Consider the following 15,809-nt stretch of genomic DNA (forward strand, 5'->3'; position numbering starts at 1 on the left):
CCCCTCTCCATAAAAATCTCCTTATTATTTTCTTTAACTCTTTGAAGAATTTTTCTGTCAGTTGTATTGGCAATGCCTGAAATAAGTATAGTATCCTTGGAAAAATGTTCATTTTAATACAGTTTATCCTTCCTATCAGTGTTAGTGGTAGCTCTTTCCAATGCTCTAAATCGTCCTGTAATTTTTTCATTAGTGGATTGTAATTGAGTTTATATAATTGGCCTAGATTTTTGTTTATTTGCACACCTAGGTATCTTATTGCCTGCGTTTGCCATCTGAATGGGGATTCCTCCTTAAATTTTGAGAAATCCACGTTATTCATAGGCATTGCTTCACTTTTATTTACGTTTATCTTGTATCCCGACACTTCTCCATATTCCTTCAATTTCTTATATAGTTCTTTTATTGATAGTTCTGGTTCTGTTAAGTACACTATCACATCATCCGCAAACAGACTGATTTTATATTCCCTGTCTTTTATTTTTATTCCTTTTATATTATTATCTCTTCTTATCGATTCTGCTAGTGGTTCTATAGCTAGCGCAAACAATAATGGTGATAGTGGGCATCCCTGCCGCGTTGACCTGCTTAAGTTAAATTGCTTTGATACATGTCCATTTACTGTCACTTTCGCTAACGGTCCCTTATATAATGCTTTAATCCAATTAATATACTTCTCCGGTAAACTGAATTTTTGCAATACTTTGAACAAGTAATTCCATTCTACTCTGTCGAAGGCCTTCTCTGCGTCTAAAGCAACTGCTACTGCCGGTGCTTTATTTCCTTCTACTGCATGAATTAAGTTAATAAATTTACAAATATTGTCTGTTGTGCGTCTTTTTTTGATAAATCCAGTTTGGTCTAAATTTACCATTTTCGGTACCTGTTCTGCTAATCTGTTTGCTAATAGTTTAGCTATTATCTTATAATCTGTGTTTAGCAGAGATATTGGTCTATATGACACTGGTGAGAGTGGATCTTTCCCTTGTTTTAGTATCACTGTAATTATTGCTGTTTTACATGAATCTGGTAAGTTTTGTGTCTCATCAATCTGGTTGATTACATCCAGGAGGGGCGGTATTATTAGGTCTTTAAATGTTTTGTAGAATTCTATTGGGAGTCCATCCTCTCCTGGTGTCTTATTATTTGGTAAATTTTTTTATTATCTCTTGTATTTCTACTGTTCCAAATGGTTCTGTTAATTTATTTTGTTCCTCTATTTGTAGTTTTGGTAGTTCAATTTTAGTCAAAAATTCATCTATTTTCCCTTCTTTCCCTTCGTTTTCGGTTCGGTATAATTGTTCATAGAATTCTCTGAAGTTTTCCTTAATTTCTTTTGGATTATATGTAATTTGTTTGTCTTTTTTCCTTGTTGCCAATACCATTTTCTTAGTTTGCTCTGTCTTAAGCTGCCATGCTAGGATTTTGTGTGTTTTTTCCCCTAGTTCATAATATTTCTGTTTTGTCTTCATTATATTCTTCTCCACCTTATATGTTTGTAATGTTTCATATTTTATTTTTTTATCCGCCAATTCTCTTCTTTTGGTTGTATCTTCCTTTATTGCTAATTTTTTTTCTATGTTTATTATTTCCCTTTCCAACTGCTCTGTTTCCTGATTATAGTCCTTCTTCATCTTGGTTGCATAACTTATTATTTGCCCTCTAATGAATGCTTTCATTGCGTCCCATAGTATAAACTTATCTTCCACTGATTCCGTATTTACTTCAAAGTACATTTTTAATTGTTTTTCAATAAATTCTCTAAAATCCTGTCTTTTAAGTAGCATGGGGTTTAATCTCCATCTATACATTCTTGGAGGGATGTCCTCTAGCTCTATTGCCAATAACAGGGGTGAGTGGTCCGATAATAGTCTAGCTTTATATTCCGTTTTCCTAACTCTCCCTTGAATGTGGGCTGATAACAGGAATAGGTCTATCCTTGAGTATGTTTTATGTCTAGTCGAGTAGTATGAGTATTCCTTTTCTTTTGGGTTTTGTTTCCTCCATATGTCCACAAGTTTCATTTCTTGCATTGATTTAATTATAAATTTGGTTACTTTGTTCTTCCTGTTAATTTTTTTCCCCGTTTTATCCATATTTGGATCCAAATTCAGATTGAAATCCCCTCCTATTAGTATGTTCCCTTGCGTATTAGCTACCTTCAAAAAGATATCTTGCATAAACTTTTGATCTTCTTCGTTAGGTGAATATATATTAAGTAGATTCCAAAGCTCTGAATATATCTGACATTTTATCATAACATATCTCCCTGCTGGATCTATTATTTCCTCTTCTATTTTAAATGGCACATTTTTGCTAATTAATATAGCCACTCCTCTTGCTTTTGAATTATACGATGCTGCTGTTACATGTCCTACCCAATCTCTCTTTAATTTCTTGTGCTCCAATTCAGTTAAGTGTGTTTCTTGGACAAATGCTATATCTATTTTTTCCTTTTTCAGTAAATTTAGTAGTTTCTTCCTTTTAATTTGGTTATGTATTCCATTAATATTTAGAGTCATATAGTTCAGCGTAGCCATTTTATATTTTGTTTATCTTCTCTTTCCGTTTTTCCATCATTACCTTTCCTCCTTTTCCATTTCTGTTTTCTTATTTTGAACTCTTTACCAGACAACATTCCTACAACATCCAACATTTTCCTTATTCTCCTATTTCTATCTTCTTTATCCCCAATCTCCCCTTCCCCTCCTGAGTTGCCCTTTATCCCTTGTCGGACAACCACATCTCCCCTCTCCATTTGGATTTGCGAATCCACTCGCAAGCGTCAACTGATTTTGCAGTGACCGCTCTTTTCCCCCACCCAGCCCCCCCCAGAAAAGATTTCGCTTTTTATATGTCACAAAGGTCACTCTTTTAATTCCCTCCTTATTCTCTCTATTCCATTACCTTCCCTTATTAATTCTTGTCTATACTCTCTATGTTTTCCTCTAATTACAGATACTTTCACATATGCCCATTGTCTCTATTCACTCTTATACCTCTTTACCCGCATACATATCAATCGTGGTCATTTTTACCCTCCTTGCCCGTCTTCATCCCTCAGTCTATTTTTGTCTTTACCCACATACATATCAATCGTGATAATTTTTGCTCTCATTACCCGTCTTCATCCCTCAGTCTATTTTTGTAATTGTTCTGCAAATTTTCGTGCTTCTTCTGGATCCGAGAATAGTCTGTTTTGTTGTCCTGGAATAAATATTTTCAATACCGCAGGATGCTTCAGTGTAAATTTATATCCTTTCTTCCATAAAATCGCTTTTGCTGCATTGAACTCTTTTCTCTTCTTTAGGAGTTCAAAGCTTATATCTGGATAAATGAAGATTTTTTGCCCTTTATACTCCAGTGGTTTGTTGCCCTCTCTTACTTTTTCCATTGTCTTCTCCAGTACCTTTTCTCTTGTAGTATATCTTAGGAATTTTACTACAATAGATCTTGGTTTTTGTTGTGGTTGTGGTTTAGGGGCCAATGCTCTATGTGCCCTTTCTATTTCCATTTCTTGCTGTAGTTCTGGACATCCTAGGGCCTTATGGATCCATTCTTTTATAAACTCCCTCATATTCTTGCCTTCTACATCTTCCTTAAGACCCACTATCTTTATGTTATTTCTTCTGTTATAATTTTCCATTATATCTATTTTTTGGGCTAGTAATTCTTGTGTCTCTTTAGTTTTTTTATTAGATTCCTCCAATTTCTTTTTTAAGTCTTCTACCTCCATTTCTGCTGCTATTGCCCGTTCTTCCATCTTGTCCATTTTTTTCCCCATTTCTGTTAAGGTCATATCCATTTTATTTATTTTCTTTTCTGTGTTGTTTTTTCTTCTTCTTAAATCATTGAATTCCTGTGTTTGCCATTCTTTAAATGACTCCATGTATCCTCTAACAAGAGCAAGTATATCCTTTACCTTGCCTTTCCCTTTATCTATTTCACTGTATTCTTCCTCTTCTTCTTCCTCTAGGTTGACCATCTGTTGTTTCTTTGCTGCCCTTTCCTCCTCTTCTTTCTTGTTTCCATTGTCTTCTGTGGTCTCTTCTTGCTGCAGGTGTTCTGCAGCTGTCGTTGCCGGCTGTGGAGATCGACTCCCCAGCTGGTCCCCCCTCCCGTCGGTGTGTTTTTTTGCATGCGCATCGCGCATGCACGAGGAGTCGCGCATGCGCGGTTGCGCACTTTTACTCGGCTCTGTGAGCCATTGTTGTAGTTCTTTTTCTACCGACCTGAGGTAGTGGGGCCCTCTCTCCACAGCGGGCCTCTTCGGACAGGTAAGGCCTTCACCTTTTTCCTCCGTTGTCTTCTCTTCCTCTCTTCTTTCCGTTGATTTTGATTTTTCTCCTTTTGTCTCCATCTTCTTTCCACCTTTATACTCACTTTTCTTTAACTTGTATTTCTGTGCCTTTGTATTTTCTCTTGTTTTTCCCGACTTTTCTGGAGAGGGCTGGAGTTCACCGTCCGGCCACTACTCCATCACGTGACTCGTCGCTTGCTTACTCATCTTGAGGATAGTTATTACTTGCAACGGTGAACTTGATAGTACCAATTAATGTCCAATATTTTTCCTCCTATGAAGTATCATATTTTCATTTTAGAAGGAATGAGCCAAGGAAAACAACTTTGTTGTAGTAGATAGTAAAATAAATTTTTAAAATATTTCCGTTTCTCTTTCAACAACTAAGAAAAACCAAGCCATGGCCGAGAAAAAGTTGCAACAGAAAAATGTCAATACAAGTACTCCTCAACTTTTGAGTGACAGTCATATCTTGAAATGGACGCATGTCAGAAATGCACTGTATCCACATTATCGTTCATCAAATACAACATGGCAGCCAGCAAGGCCAGGTTTCGCGAGAGGCTGGCCACTGTTGCCAACCTCTCACGAGAGGCATTATTTTCCATAGATGGTCCGACTTTTGCCCGTAAATATGCAATTTTTATATTTTTTCAAAAAAATTGTTTGTATGCATGGATGGCTGTAAATCGCGTAGGTGGCAAGTTGGAGATCTAAGTATATAATAGCTTCATTGGTTTGTATTTGCACAACCATACCCAAGGTCAGAGCTAATGACAAGCATTTTCTATTTTAGTTGAAGTAGCAAGCACATTCCATTCATTTTTCAAAAAAGTTAAACCTTATTAAAGTGATCAACAAAAAAATGATAGAGTAAGCAGATCAGAATTTAGGGTTGGAGTTTAAAGACCCAAAAAAGAAACTGCCCAAGACAGAACTTACTTTTAAAAGTAATGCATTTCTCTCATTTGCCGATTCAAACTTTAGTACTTGCAATTTTTTCTCATTTGTCTGACTTTCACATTGGCCTTTCATTTGCTGAAGCAATGTAGTTCTGAGACCCAATCTGGAGGAAACAAAAATGAAAACAAAATGCTTTGGTCCCAATTCCTGCAGGTATCAAAGAAATTGTTATAAAAATAAAACAAGAAGACACTCATCCAGCAGCACACAAACTTTTCTACTTTACCATATTACTAAATATCTTGACTACACACAGATGGAAAAATAATCTCCAGATTATCTCCCTTAACTTTATCTGAATCTGGGCAAATGGTACAAAGTCGACTTCAAAAGTAAACCAAGCTTTCAAACAACTTTCAAGTGGCACGGTTAGCATAGCACAATACTATTACAGTGCCAGCGACCAGGGTTTGAATCTGATGCTGTCTCAGAGTTTGTATGCTCTCCCTGTGTGGATTTCCGCTGGGTGCTCCAGCTTCCTTCCACTCTTCAAACATACAGGGGTTGTAAGTTAATTGATGTATTTGGGTCAGCATGGGTTTGTGGGCCGAAAAGGCCTGTTACTGTGTTGTACATCTAAATTTAATCTCTTCCCTGCATTTTATTAATCCCTGGCCTGGGGATCCATCAATAATCCAATACTCTCAGTGAAAGTTAGTAACTGTAATTCCAACTACAAGTTCATTCTTTGAGCTCAATTTTTAAAAAATTCAATTTCTTTAACACGATTTGTTCTTCCATTAACCCTCGAGATTAACCTATATTATACCCCTGGCAGTGCATTCCAGGTAACTACCTCTCTGTGCAAAATACTTCTCCTGTACATCTCCCTTAAACCTCCTCCACCTTACATTAAAAGCATATCCTCTAGTGTGTGATGCTTTAGCCCTGGGAAAAAATTTTGACTATCTATCTGATCAATACTCAAAATTTTATACATCTCCATCAGATCAACCCTCAGCCTCCCATGATGTCAACAGAACTGAAAGGCTTACAGTCAGGAGCACAGATAAGGTGAAGAGTCACTTCTTTTTCCCAGGGTAGTGGATGCTAAAACTAAAGGGCACAAATTTCAGGTGAAAAGGGAAAGACTTAAAGTGGACCTGAGGGGCAGCTTTTTCCACACATAGGGTGATGGGTATATGGAAGGACCTGTCAAAGGAAGTGGGAGAGGTGGTTAAATTAAAATGTTTGAAAGACATAAGGAGAAGTGGTTTTGAGCATCCATTTTCAAATGGGTTCCCTATGCCACCCCCCCCCCCCATAGGCAACAAAAATGAAAGGCCTATTTTCTTTTCACTTCATTCAACATAATTTTTTTTCCCCTGTAATCAGGAGAGAAGTATAGAAGAATTAAAATGACTGCTTTATAGGGAAGGGGGCCCATAAACTTTGAGCAGGGTGCCAAGGGGGCCATAACCAAAAAAAAGGTTGAGAAGGGTTGGTTTTGGGGGATACAGGCCAAATGCAGGCAAATGGGGGCTAGCTCAGGTATGTGTTGTTTGGCATTAATGAGTTGACCAAAGGGCCAGCTTCTGCAACGACTCTATTACTTCATTTATAAGTCCATTATTCATTTTGAACAAACATCACAAGCAGTTCATTGGGACGTCAGGAAAAAATATACCCTTCGATCTGGCTCAAAACGCTGTCTCCATGTGAACTAACTATAATAGACAAAGTACTGGAAAATATTACCATAACAGTCTCTAAAATTCTCCAAGTTCAATGACAGAGTAAATACACCAAGACAATAAATTTCCAAAAATTTTCTGGGGTCTGCCATAAGAGAGAATTTGATGGAGAAAGAAAAATATTCAAGGCGGCTTGAACAACTGGTTCCTATGAATACCCAGGCAATTATCAGCCCAAGTTAAAAAAAAAACAATATTCAGGATAGTATTAAGGCTATGGACCAGGGACACACAAACAACAGTACAAGAAGAACACCGAAGTAAAGTGTTGAGAACACCACCTCAAAATTACCCAGCCACTTCCTGCTTCATCTGTCGGAAGTCCACAAAACAAGAGAGGAAATCAGATCAATCCCAAGGGACTTGCTAATTGTTGTATTTAAACAGAAAATAAGTACAGGATGCCCTACTTCTTGTACGTTAGTTTACAAGTAACGAATCCTGGGTTCAGCAAGCCGAGCATTTTACATAGCTTCTAGCAATCTTCCAAGGGCGACTTATTGCCCAGGTCGACAAATTCCACCCACAAATCTGATAGCCAGATCAACAACCTCTTAGTGGGAACAGGAAAGTCCAGGATTGTAGTGGAATTTTCGGTGTCTTTACTGCGATCACAGCGCTTGCAGACGGTTCGTGCAGTGGAATTCCATGCACAGGAGGAGTCGCTCTGTTGCACAAATGAGGAGCGTTGGGAATGACTCAACAACTCCCAACTGTTCCACCTGTAACCCAGCATTTCGGTTTTTATTTTAACATTCAAGTGGAAAACCAAACTGGATCCGGTCATCCATTCTAAAGAGGGACTCGAGCGCGGGTTATGCCAGAAAAAAGATAATTCGCTCTAAACATTGACTTACATTTTTTCATGACGTTTGCCCAGTTCAAGTTCTTGTGCCAAGTAAGACATTTTCATTCCGTTTCACTGCGCCGCCAATGTCCCAACTCTTTGATAACCGCACCCGGGGATAGGCCAATGAAAACCAGTTTATAGGAACAAAACACCCACTGGTATGGTTTATTATTCGAAGCTAAACCTCCGGGAGCTCCCCGACAAGTTCACTCCCGGTTTTAAGAGTAGCACTTGCAGCGAAATCTAACCTTATCGATGACCCTCTCACCGCCCGAGAGAGAGAAAAAAAGGCCGCCGATTGGGACAGGGGATCCGGGGTGGCCCCGTAGGAATTCTGGGAGCGCAGTGCATCGTGGGAGATTGGTCACCATGGCAACCACGCCCGCGTTGGGAGCCGTGGTCCTTCAAGTTTGACCCGAAGCAGGCAGTGGACGTGCGAAGCTAAACCTCCGGGAGCTCCCCGACAAGTTCACTCCCGGATTTAAGAGTAGCACTTGCAGCGAAATCTAACCTTATCGATGACCCTCTCACCGCCCGAGAGAGAGAAAAAAAGGCCGCCGATTGGGACAGGGGATCGAAGAATCTCCGTGCCACGGATCCGGGGTGGCCCCGTAGGAATTCTGGGAGCGCAGCGCATCGTGGGAAATCGGTCACCATGGCAACCACGCCCACGCTTGGAGCCGTGGCCCTTCAAGCTTGACCCGAAGCAGGGAGTGGACGTGCCAGTGATCTCAGCCGTCCTGCCAGGATGAGCAGGGTCCCACTCGGGTGGAGATGGCTGAAAGAAAGTGCGGACCGGGGGGGCGTTTGGGGGAACGTTGAGTCTCCGCTCCCCGCGGGGTCCAACCGCTCAGGGGGTCGAGGCTATTATATTAAGTTGGTAGCCCACTGACCCGGACGGGCTTTCAACGGCCCGTTAAAGGGGCCGACGGTTCCTTATGGAGCCCTTATGTTCTTCTGCTTGTGCCCCACAACCGAAAAAGTTTGGCCATCCCTGAACTGAAGCTTCTGAGTTTGTGAAATGAACCATAAAATGTGCTCTTTGTTCCCACCACCTGTAGTTACTACAATTGTCTACAGAACAATATCTAAAAATCCCATTTGGTTGAATTGATAATGATTCGCCCTTCCAGAACCGCATCTGGGAATTTAGCCTCAAGCTTCCTGGATGTTATGAAAATAAATGACCCATGGAGGCTTTGGAATGAACCTCGTGCCTTGTGGACACCGGTCCCAATTCTGGGACCAAATGCTGGGTTGGGCGTTGCGCAGGTGTCTTGGTCCACGTTGATTCGGAAAAGTCTTCGGATCGTACATAGGAGAAGTTCCAGTTTTGCTTCTTTTGATTGAATACGGTTATGACCACGTGAGTTTATAATCTTTGATTACGTTTTGTTTTCCCCACACTGCCCAGTCGGGAAGACCATTTATATATTTCGTTGGACCTTCGATGTTTTTGCAACTATATGGAGGCAGAGCATCCATGAGGTAGAGGTTTATTTGCAAGACTAAACACGACCAAAGCACAGTCACCACTGTTAACTATTTGCTCAGTCCCTTTTCATTTTAACGAGGTTGCAATACAAGGATGACTCATTCCCAACAAGATTGCGGCATCTCCTCTCAGAAAAGAGCAATTTTCATATAAATAATCTATTTTTGTCTATACCTATTTTACACTTTTATATAACAGATGAATTTGGTGCAGAAGTAAGCCACTCAGCCCTTCAATGAGTTCTTCACCATTAAGGCCGATTTGACATTAACCACATTCCTTCTTGCTTTCAATAATTTTTCACCCAATGTTATCAGGTATTTGCAATTCTACCTTCAAAATACTCAAATAATTTTCTTCCATCAAGGAGTATGTTCCAAAAGCTTTTCCCTTATTATATTAAGTTGGTAGCCCTTATTTTGTAACAAAACCCTATGTTCAGGGAACTATATTACTGTACTTTAACTCTTTGTTCGATATCACTCATCAGGGCACTACTATTTACTGTGGAAGACCTGCCTTAGTTTAATTTGCCAAAATCCAATACCTCGCTCTGATCCAAATTAAACTCTGTGTGCTTTTCCTTGACCCACTGACTCAGCTGCTGACGATTCCATTGTAATCCTCATTGTCCACTGTTGCACCAATTTTAGTGTCATCCACAGATTTACTAATCACCACCACCAGCTTTCTCATTCATATCATGAATATAAATTACAAGGAACAAGTTCACCTTGGCAAACTTCTACAGATGTGTGTGGAAAGTGTGCTGACCGGCTGCATCACAGCCTGATGTGGGGGCACCAATATCTCTGAGTGAAAAATCCTGCAAAAGTACAGTAAAAATCTCCACATCATCGATAATATCTACATGGAACGATACAGTAGGAGAGCAGCATCAATTTTCAAGGATCCGTTCTCACTGATGCCATCAGGAAGTAGGTACAAGTAGGGTGGTAATTTCAAACTTACCAAAACAGAGGACATGCAGAGTCAGTGTCAGAAACTCTCTTGGGATGGGGGTGGGGGGGGGGCACCGCTGACACACTTCCCCCTTACCACGGATGCAGGCGAGAAGAAACATGGCTGTGCAGATTCTCTTTGGCTTGGCATCGCGGACGAAGATTTATGGAGGGGGTAAAAGTCCACGTCAGCTGCAGGCTCGTTTGTGGCTGACAAGTCCGATGCGGGACAGGCAGACACGGTTGCAGCGGCTGCAGGGGAAAAATGGTTGGTTGGGGTTGGGTGTTGGGTTTTTCCTCCTTTGCCTTTTGTCAGTGAGGTGGGCTCTGCGGTCTTCTTCAAAGGAGGTTGCTGCCTGCCAAACTGTGAGGCGCCAAGATGCACGGTTTGAGGCGATATCAGCCCACTGGCGGTGGTCAATGTGGCAGGCACCAAGAGATTTCTTTAGGCAGTCCTTGTACCTTTTCTTTGGTGCACCTCTGTCATGGTGGCCAGTGGAGAGCTCACCATATAACACGATCTTGGGAAGGCGATGGTCCTCCATTCTGGAGACGTGACCCACCCAGCGCAGCTGGATCTTCAGCAGCGTGGACTCGATGCTGTCGACCTCTGCCATCTCGAGTACTTCGACGTTAGGGATGAAAGCGCTCCAATGGATGTTGAGGATGGAGCGGAGACAACGCTGGTGGAAGCGTTCTAGGAGCCATAAGTGATGCCGGTAGAGGACCCATGATTGCATTTAACAGATAAGTGCCTTTTATGCCACTTAATTTGTCCTCCATTTAGGGATGTAAGGCCTACACCCCTATGATAGTACAGATTCTATCACCAATATGTATATGTACATATGTACAGATGGTAGTGTAGGAAGACTGTGATTGGCTGAAAATGTAGCCACACCTACTGGCAGGTCTTAAAGGATTGCTCCTTGCCAGACCAGATCATTTTGGATTGGTCGACCTACTTGTGATATGCTCCAGTCTTTTAGTTAATAAAAACCTTGGTTTGGATCAACAAGTTTTTGGTTCTTTCGACGCACTCTACAATTTTATTAATTAAAAATAAATTTTGAAGGGATGGAACGTATGCTATGGCTGGAATGCCTCGACATCGACCCACAGTCACCTACAGCCTCAAATGACTTTAAGCATTGGATGAGGTGCTTCAAAACATACTTACAGCTCTCTGATCCTGCCATGATAGAGGACAGCCATCGACTACTAATATTGATGACTATGGTGTCCCCGCGAGTCTACCAGAGTGTCCAGGACGTGACCATTTACGCCGCAGGCGTGAAGGTGCTGAAAGGGTTTTATGAGCAACCAGTGAACAGGGTCTATGCTCGGTACAAACTTGTGACAAGGAGGCAACAGCCCGGTGAGTCCTGTAAAGCTTATATTCAGGCACTAAGGGCAATGGGCAGGGACTGTGCCTGCATAGACAGAACTGCTGCGGAGACCACAGACGATCTCATTCGGGATGCCTATGTGGCCGGGGTTCGATCAAATGAGGTGAGGCAGCGCCTGTCAGTGCACGGGGGAGAAAACCTAGAGGACATGATCCAAATCGCAGAGACGATGGAGGCTGCGGTCTTAAGTATGGACATGTACTCTCGGGGCTGGACCCCACACTCCGATGTAAGTAGGATGACCTCCCTCTACCCTAGTACTGCCGCTACGCTGCCCGATGCAACCCCAAAGTGTTATTTCTGTGGGAGGAACAAGCACAGCAGGTCCCAGTGCCTGGCGAGAAAAGCCAGGTGCCAGAAGTGCCTTAAAAACGGCCACTTTGCTGCATCTGTCACTCCAAAATGGCCACCGTCAAACACAGTGCCTTGTGCGAAGCCAAATCACCACACTCCATTTCAAACACTTCTTCCTCAGAGCTCTTGTCCAATGAGAGCGAGGTCTCCACCGCGTGGCAGCGCCTGATGTCACGGGGCAGACGCCAAGCACGCAAGGTACAACCCACCCTCGCTGCAATGACGTTCACCCTAATGTCCGACCAAGCCCCAGCCCTGTCCTCAATGCCCGCAGCTGCCGCCGACCAGGGACCTGCCGCTGCCGACCAGGGACACGCCGACGCTGCCGACCCGGTACCCGCCGACGGTGCCGACTGTGTCCCGAAGCTGCCATCTGGGGACCCGCCGCCGCTGACCGCCCCCCCCGCTGACACCCCACCACCGACAGAAAGCAGTGACCTCCAACACTTACCTTTGGCTTCAGGAAGCAACACCACCTCCCCGACACTGTTTTTTCAGGCCCCACTGTTTGTGTGATGTCATCACATACGTTGCGTGATGTTATCACGTAGGTCTCCACTGTCTACATTACAAGTCTCTGATTCAATAACCTTGACCAGGACTTGCCCCCAGCCCCTCACAAAAGCAATGGAACTGATTAAAGTGCATCGACACTATACCACTTGCTTATTTGACTCTGGGTCAACTGACAGTTTTATTTGCCCGGACCTGGCCCACCATTGCGGACTAGCTATTCTCCCCACTACACAGAGAATTTCACTGGCGACTAAATCGCTCTCAACTGGGATAAAGGGGTACTCCATGATGACCCTGAAAGTCCAGGGCATCACGTTCACAGACTTCAAACTATTAGTCCTTCCCCAATTGTGTGCCCCTGGTCTGTTGGGACTGGATTTTCAATGCCAATTTCAAACCATTTCCCTGCACTTTGGGGGGCCTCACGCTCCACTCTCTGTCTGTAACCACTCCACCCCGGGAACTTCCTGCCAGTGGCAGCCCGAGCCACCCGCCCCCGCACCCTGGGGCCTCACCTGTAGTCTCTCTACCCTCCAAGTTGCTCCGCCAGCACTTTTCGCAAATCTCACCCCTAGCTGGAAGCCTGTGGCCACCAAAAGCTGGCAATATAGTTCTGAACACAAGAAATTTATCACAAATGAAGTGCGCAGACTGCTGGATGAGGGCATTATCGAACATAGCTCGAGTCCATGGAGGGCCAGGTAGTAGCTGTTACAAATGGGGAGAAGCCGCCGATGGTGATTGACTACAGCCAGACAATCAACCGCTTCACGCTCCTGGATGCGTACCCGCTTCCCCCGATCACAGATGTGGTGAATAAAATCGCCCAATACCGTGTATTTTCCACCATTGACTTACGTTCGGCCTATCATCAGCTCCCGATCTGCTGAGAAGACCGACTTTTCATGGCTTTTGAGGTGAATGGGCAGCTGTATCATTTCCTCAGTGTACTCTTTGGGGTCACAAATGGTGTCGCGGTCTTCCAGCAGGAAATGGACCAGATGGTGGACCAGAACAGGCTGACTGCTACTTTCCCGTATCTGGACAATGTCACCATCTGCGGCCATGACACGGAGGATCATGATGCCAACCTTGAGGAATTTTTTCAGACTGCAATTCGGCTGAACTTGACCTACATTTTCGACAAGTGTGTCTTCCGGACCACTTGGCTCGCAATTCTGGGCTGTGTGGTGGAGAATGGGGTGGTCATGCCGGACCCTGACCGCATGCGTCCCCTCATGGACTTGCCCCCTCCCCCATACCCAGAAGGCACTCAAACGCTGCCTGGGTTTTTTCTCTTAATATGCCCAATGGGTTCCACATTATGCCGACAAGGCACGGCCACTCATCAAGACCACCCCCTTCCCCCTGTCAACCGAAGCCAAAGCGGCCTTCGACCACATCAAATTGGACTGCTGCAACGCTGCACGCCATCGACGAGTCCATTCCGTTCCAAGCTGAAAGCAATGCGTCTGACTTTGCACTGGCTGCCACTTTGAACCAGGCAGGCCGGCTGGCCAGTAGCCTTCTTCTCCAGAACCCTCCAGGGTCCTGAGATCCGACACTCCTCTGTAAAGAAGGAGGCCCAGGCCATAGTCGAACCAGTACGTTGTTGGAGACACTACCTCACTGGCAGGCGCTTTACGCTGCTGACCGACCAACTTACAGTCTCCTTCATGTTTAGCAATACCCAGCGAGGTAAGATCAGGAATGACAAAATCGCCAGGTGGAGAATCGAGCTCTCCACCTCTAATTATGACATACTGTATAGGCCAGGTAAACTCAACAACCCACCAGATGCGCTCTCCAGGGGGACTTGTGCCAACATGCAACTAGACAGGCCACAGAAACTCCACGAGGAGCTCTGTCATCCAGGGGTCACTAGGTTCATGCACTTTGTCAAATCTCGCAACCTGCCCTACACGGTCAATGAGATTCGCTCCATGATCCGGGCCTGTCCAGTGTGCACTGAGTGCAAGCCCCACTTCTTCCGTCTGGAGAACACCCACATCATCAAAGCCACTTTGAGTGTCTCAGGGTAGACTTCAAGGGGCCCCTACCATCGACCAACCATTACACCTACATCCTGATGGCCATCGATGAAATACAACCCCTAAATGGAGGACAATTTAATATCCAGCTCAAAGTGCTGGATGGAGGACAGAGGGCTCAAAAGAAGACTCACAAAGGGAGCGTAGTCGATACTGAGTTTATTGAGATGCAGCTCTGCCTTTTATAGGCAGCCAGCCACGTCACCACTGGGGTGTGGCTTGAGGGGAGTTGGCTGCCAATTGGCTGTTTCGGATCCGCATGCCTGGATTAGACCCCCTGCGATCTGGTGTCGGTAATTGGTTGATTCGGCCGCTATTACTGTAGCCTATGGGAGTGGGTCTCCCATCCTGCATGCTGGATCACCGCGTTTGACGGCTATTTCTTGTGTTGGCCCGTGGAGTGGTCTGCAGGCCGCTACAACTGTATATTTAGACATCTGCATTGACACAGTCTATTTGTTTACAGTTCTTTGAGTACAGTTTACAGTTACCAATAATGACATTCTGCTTGGCCTGCAGAAAAAGAAAATCAAGGTTGTAGGTGATGTCATGTGTCTAATCTGTCAATCAATTTGAACTTTGTACAACAGTGTCAATCCCTGTGGGTCATCTCTTGTCACAAGACTCCAGTCTGAAAAGCAACACTCCACCACCACCCTCAGTCTCTTAATGCCAATCCAATTTTGTATATAATTGGCTGTCTTGTCCTGGCTCCCATTGGGATCTAACCTTCCAGACCAGCTACCCAGTGGCCTTCTTTGCCATCTAGTATATACGCACTGCTAGCTTGGGGATCTTTGCATTTATAAATTAAGCACACAGGTCACACTGCTTCTCAATACTCCCTAGTGCTCTACCACTCCTTGTGTATATCATATTCTTGTTTAGCCTCCTAAAATGTATTTCTCTGTTTATTAGGATTAAATTATGTCTGCTATTACTTTGGGCAACTTATTAGTTGATCAATATATTTCCGTATCATGAGACTATCCACAATACCATCAATTTTTGTGTAATCTGACAATTTACTAATTATACCTCTCATTGGTGTAGAGCTGTAGACAATAAACAATGAGGATACCAGTTCTAAATCATGTGGTACCCATTGGTTGCAGGCTTCCAATCAAAAGTAACCCTCTATCATCAATCATCCTCTGTCTCCAATTACCAAGACAATTTTTTTATTCAAATTGCCTAGCTTCAAGCATACCTTTC

At 43.6% G+C, this 15,809-nt stretch overlaps 1 protein-coding gene across 11 annotated transcripts in view; it reads right to left on the reverse strand.

Moving 5' to 3' along the window:
* The window catches only part of cep15 (centrosomal protein 15), a 47,141-nt gene extending 38,716 nt beyond the window's left edge, over positions 1-8,425 (reverse strand). For 3 of the 11 annotated variants that reach the window (XM_069939538.1, XM_069939537.1, XM_069939539.1), the window contains exons 1-2: positions 7,815-8,421; positions 5,243-5,366 (exon numbers count right to left, since the gene is read on the reverse strand). In XM_069939538.1, the coding sequence (XP_069795639.1) occupies positions 5,243-5,366; positions 7,815-7,870 (180 nt within the window). In that variant the 5' untranslated portion in view covers positions 7,871-8,421. Of the gene's footprint in view, positions 1-5,242; positions 5,367-7,814 lie in introns of all 11 variants that reach the window. The other 8 variants (XM_069939541.1, XM_069939542.1, XM_069939534.1 and 5 more) reach the window with 5 other exon arrangements.
* Positions 8,426-15,809: the final 7,384 nt, after the last annotated feature.

Source organism: Narcine bancroftii, chromosome 5 (assembly GCF_036971445.1).
Source record: "Narcine bancroftii isolate sNarBan1 chromosome 5, sNarBan1.hap1, whole genome shotgun sequence".
Taxonomy (NCBI): domain Eukaryota; kingdom Metazoa; phylum Chordata; class Chondrichthyes; order Torpediniformes; family Narcinidae; genus Narcine; species Narcine bancroftii.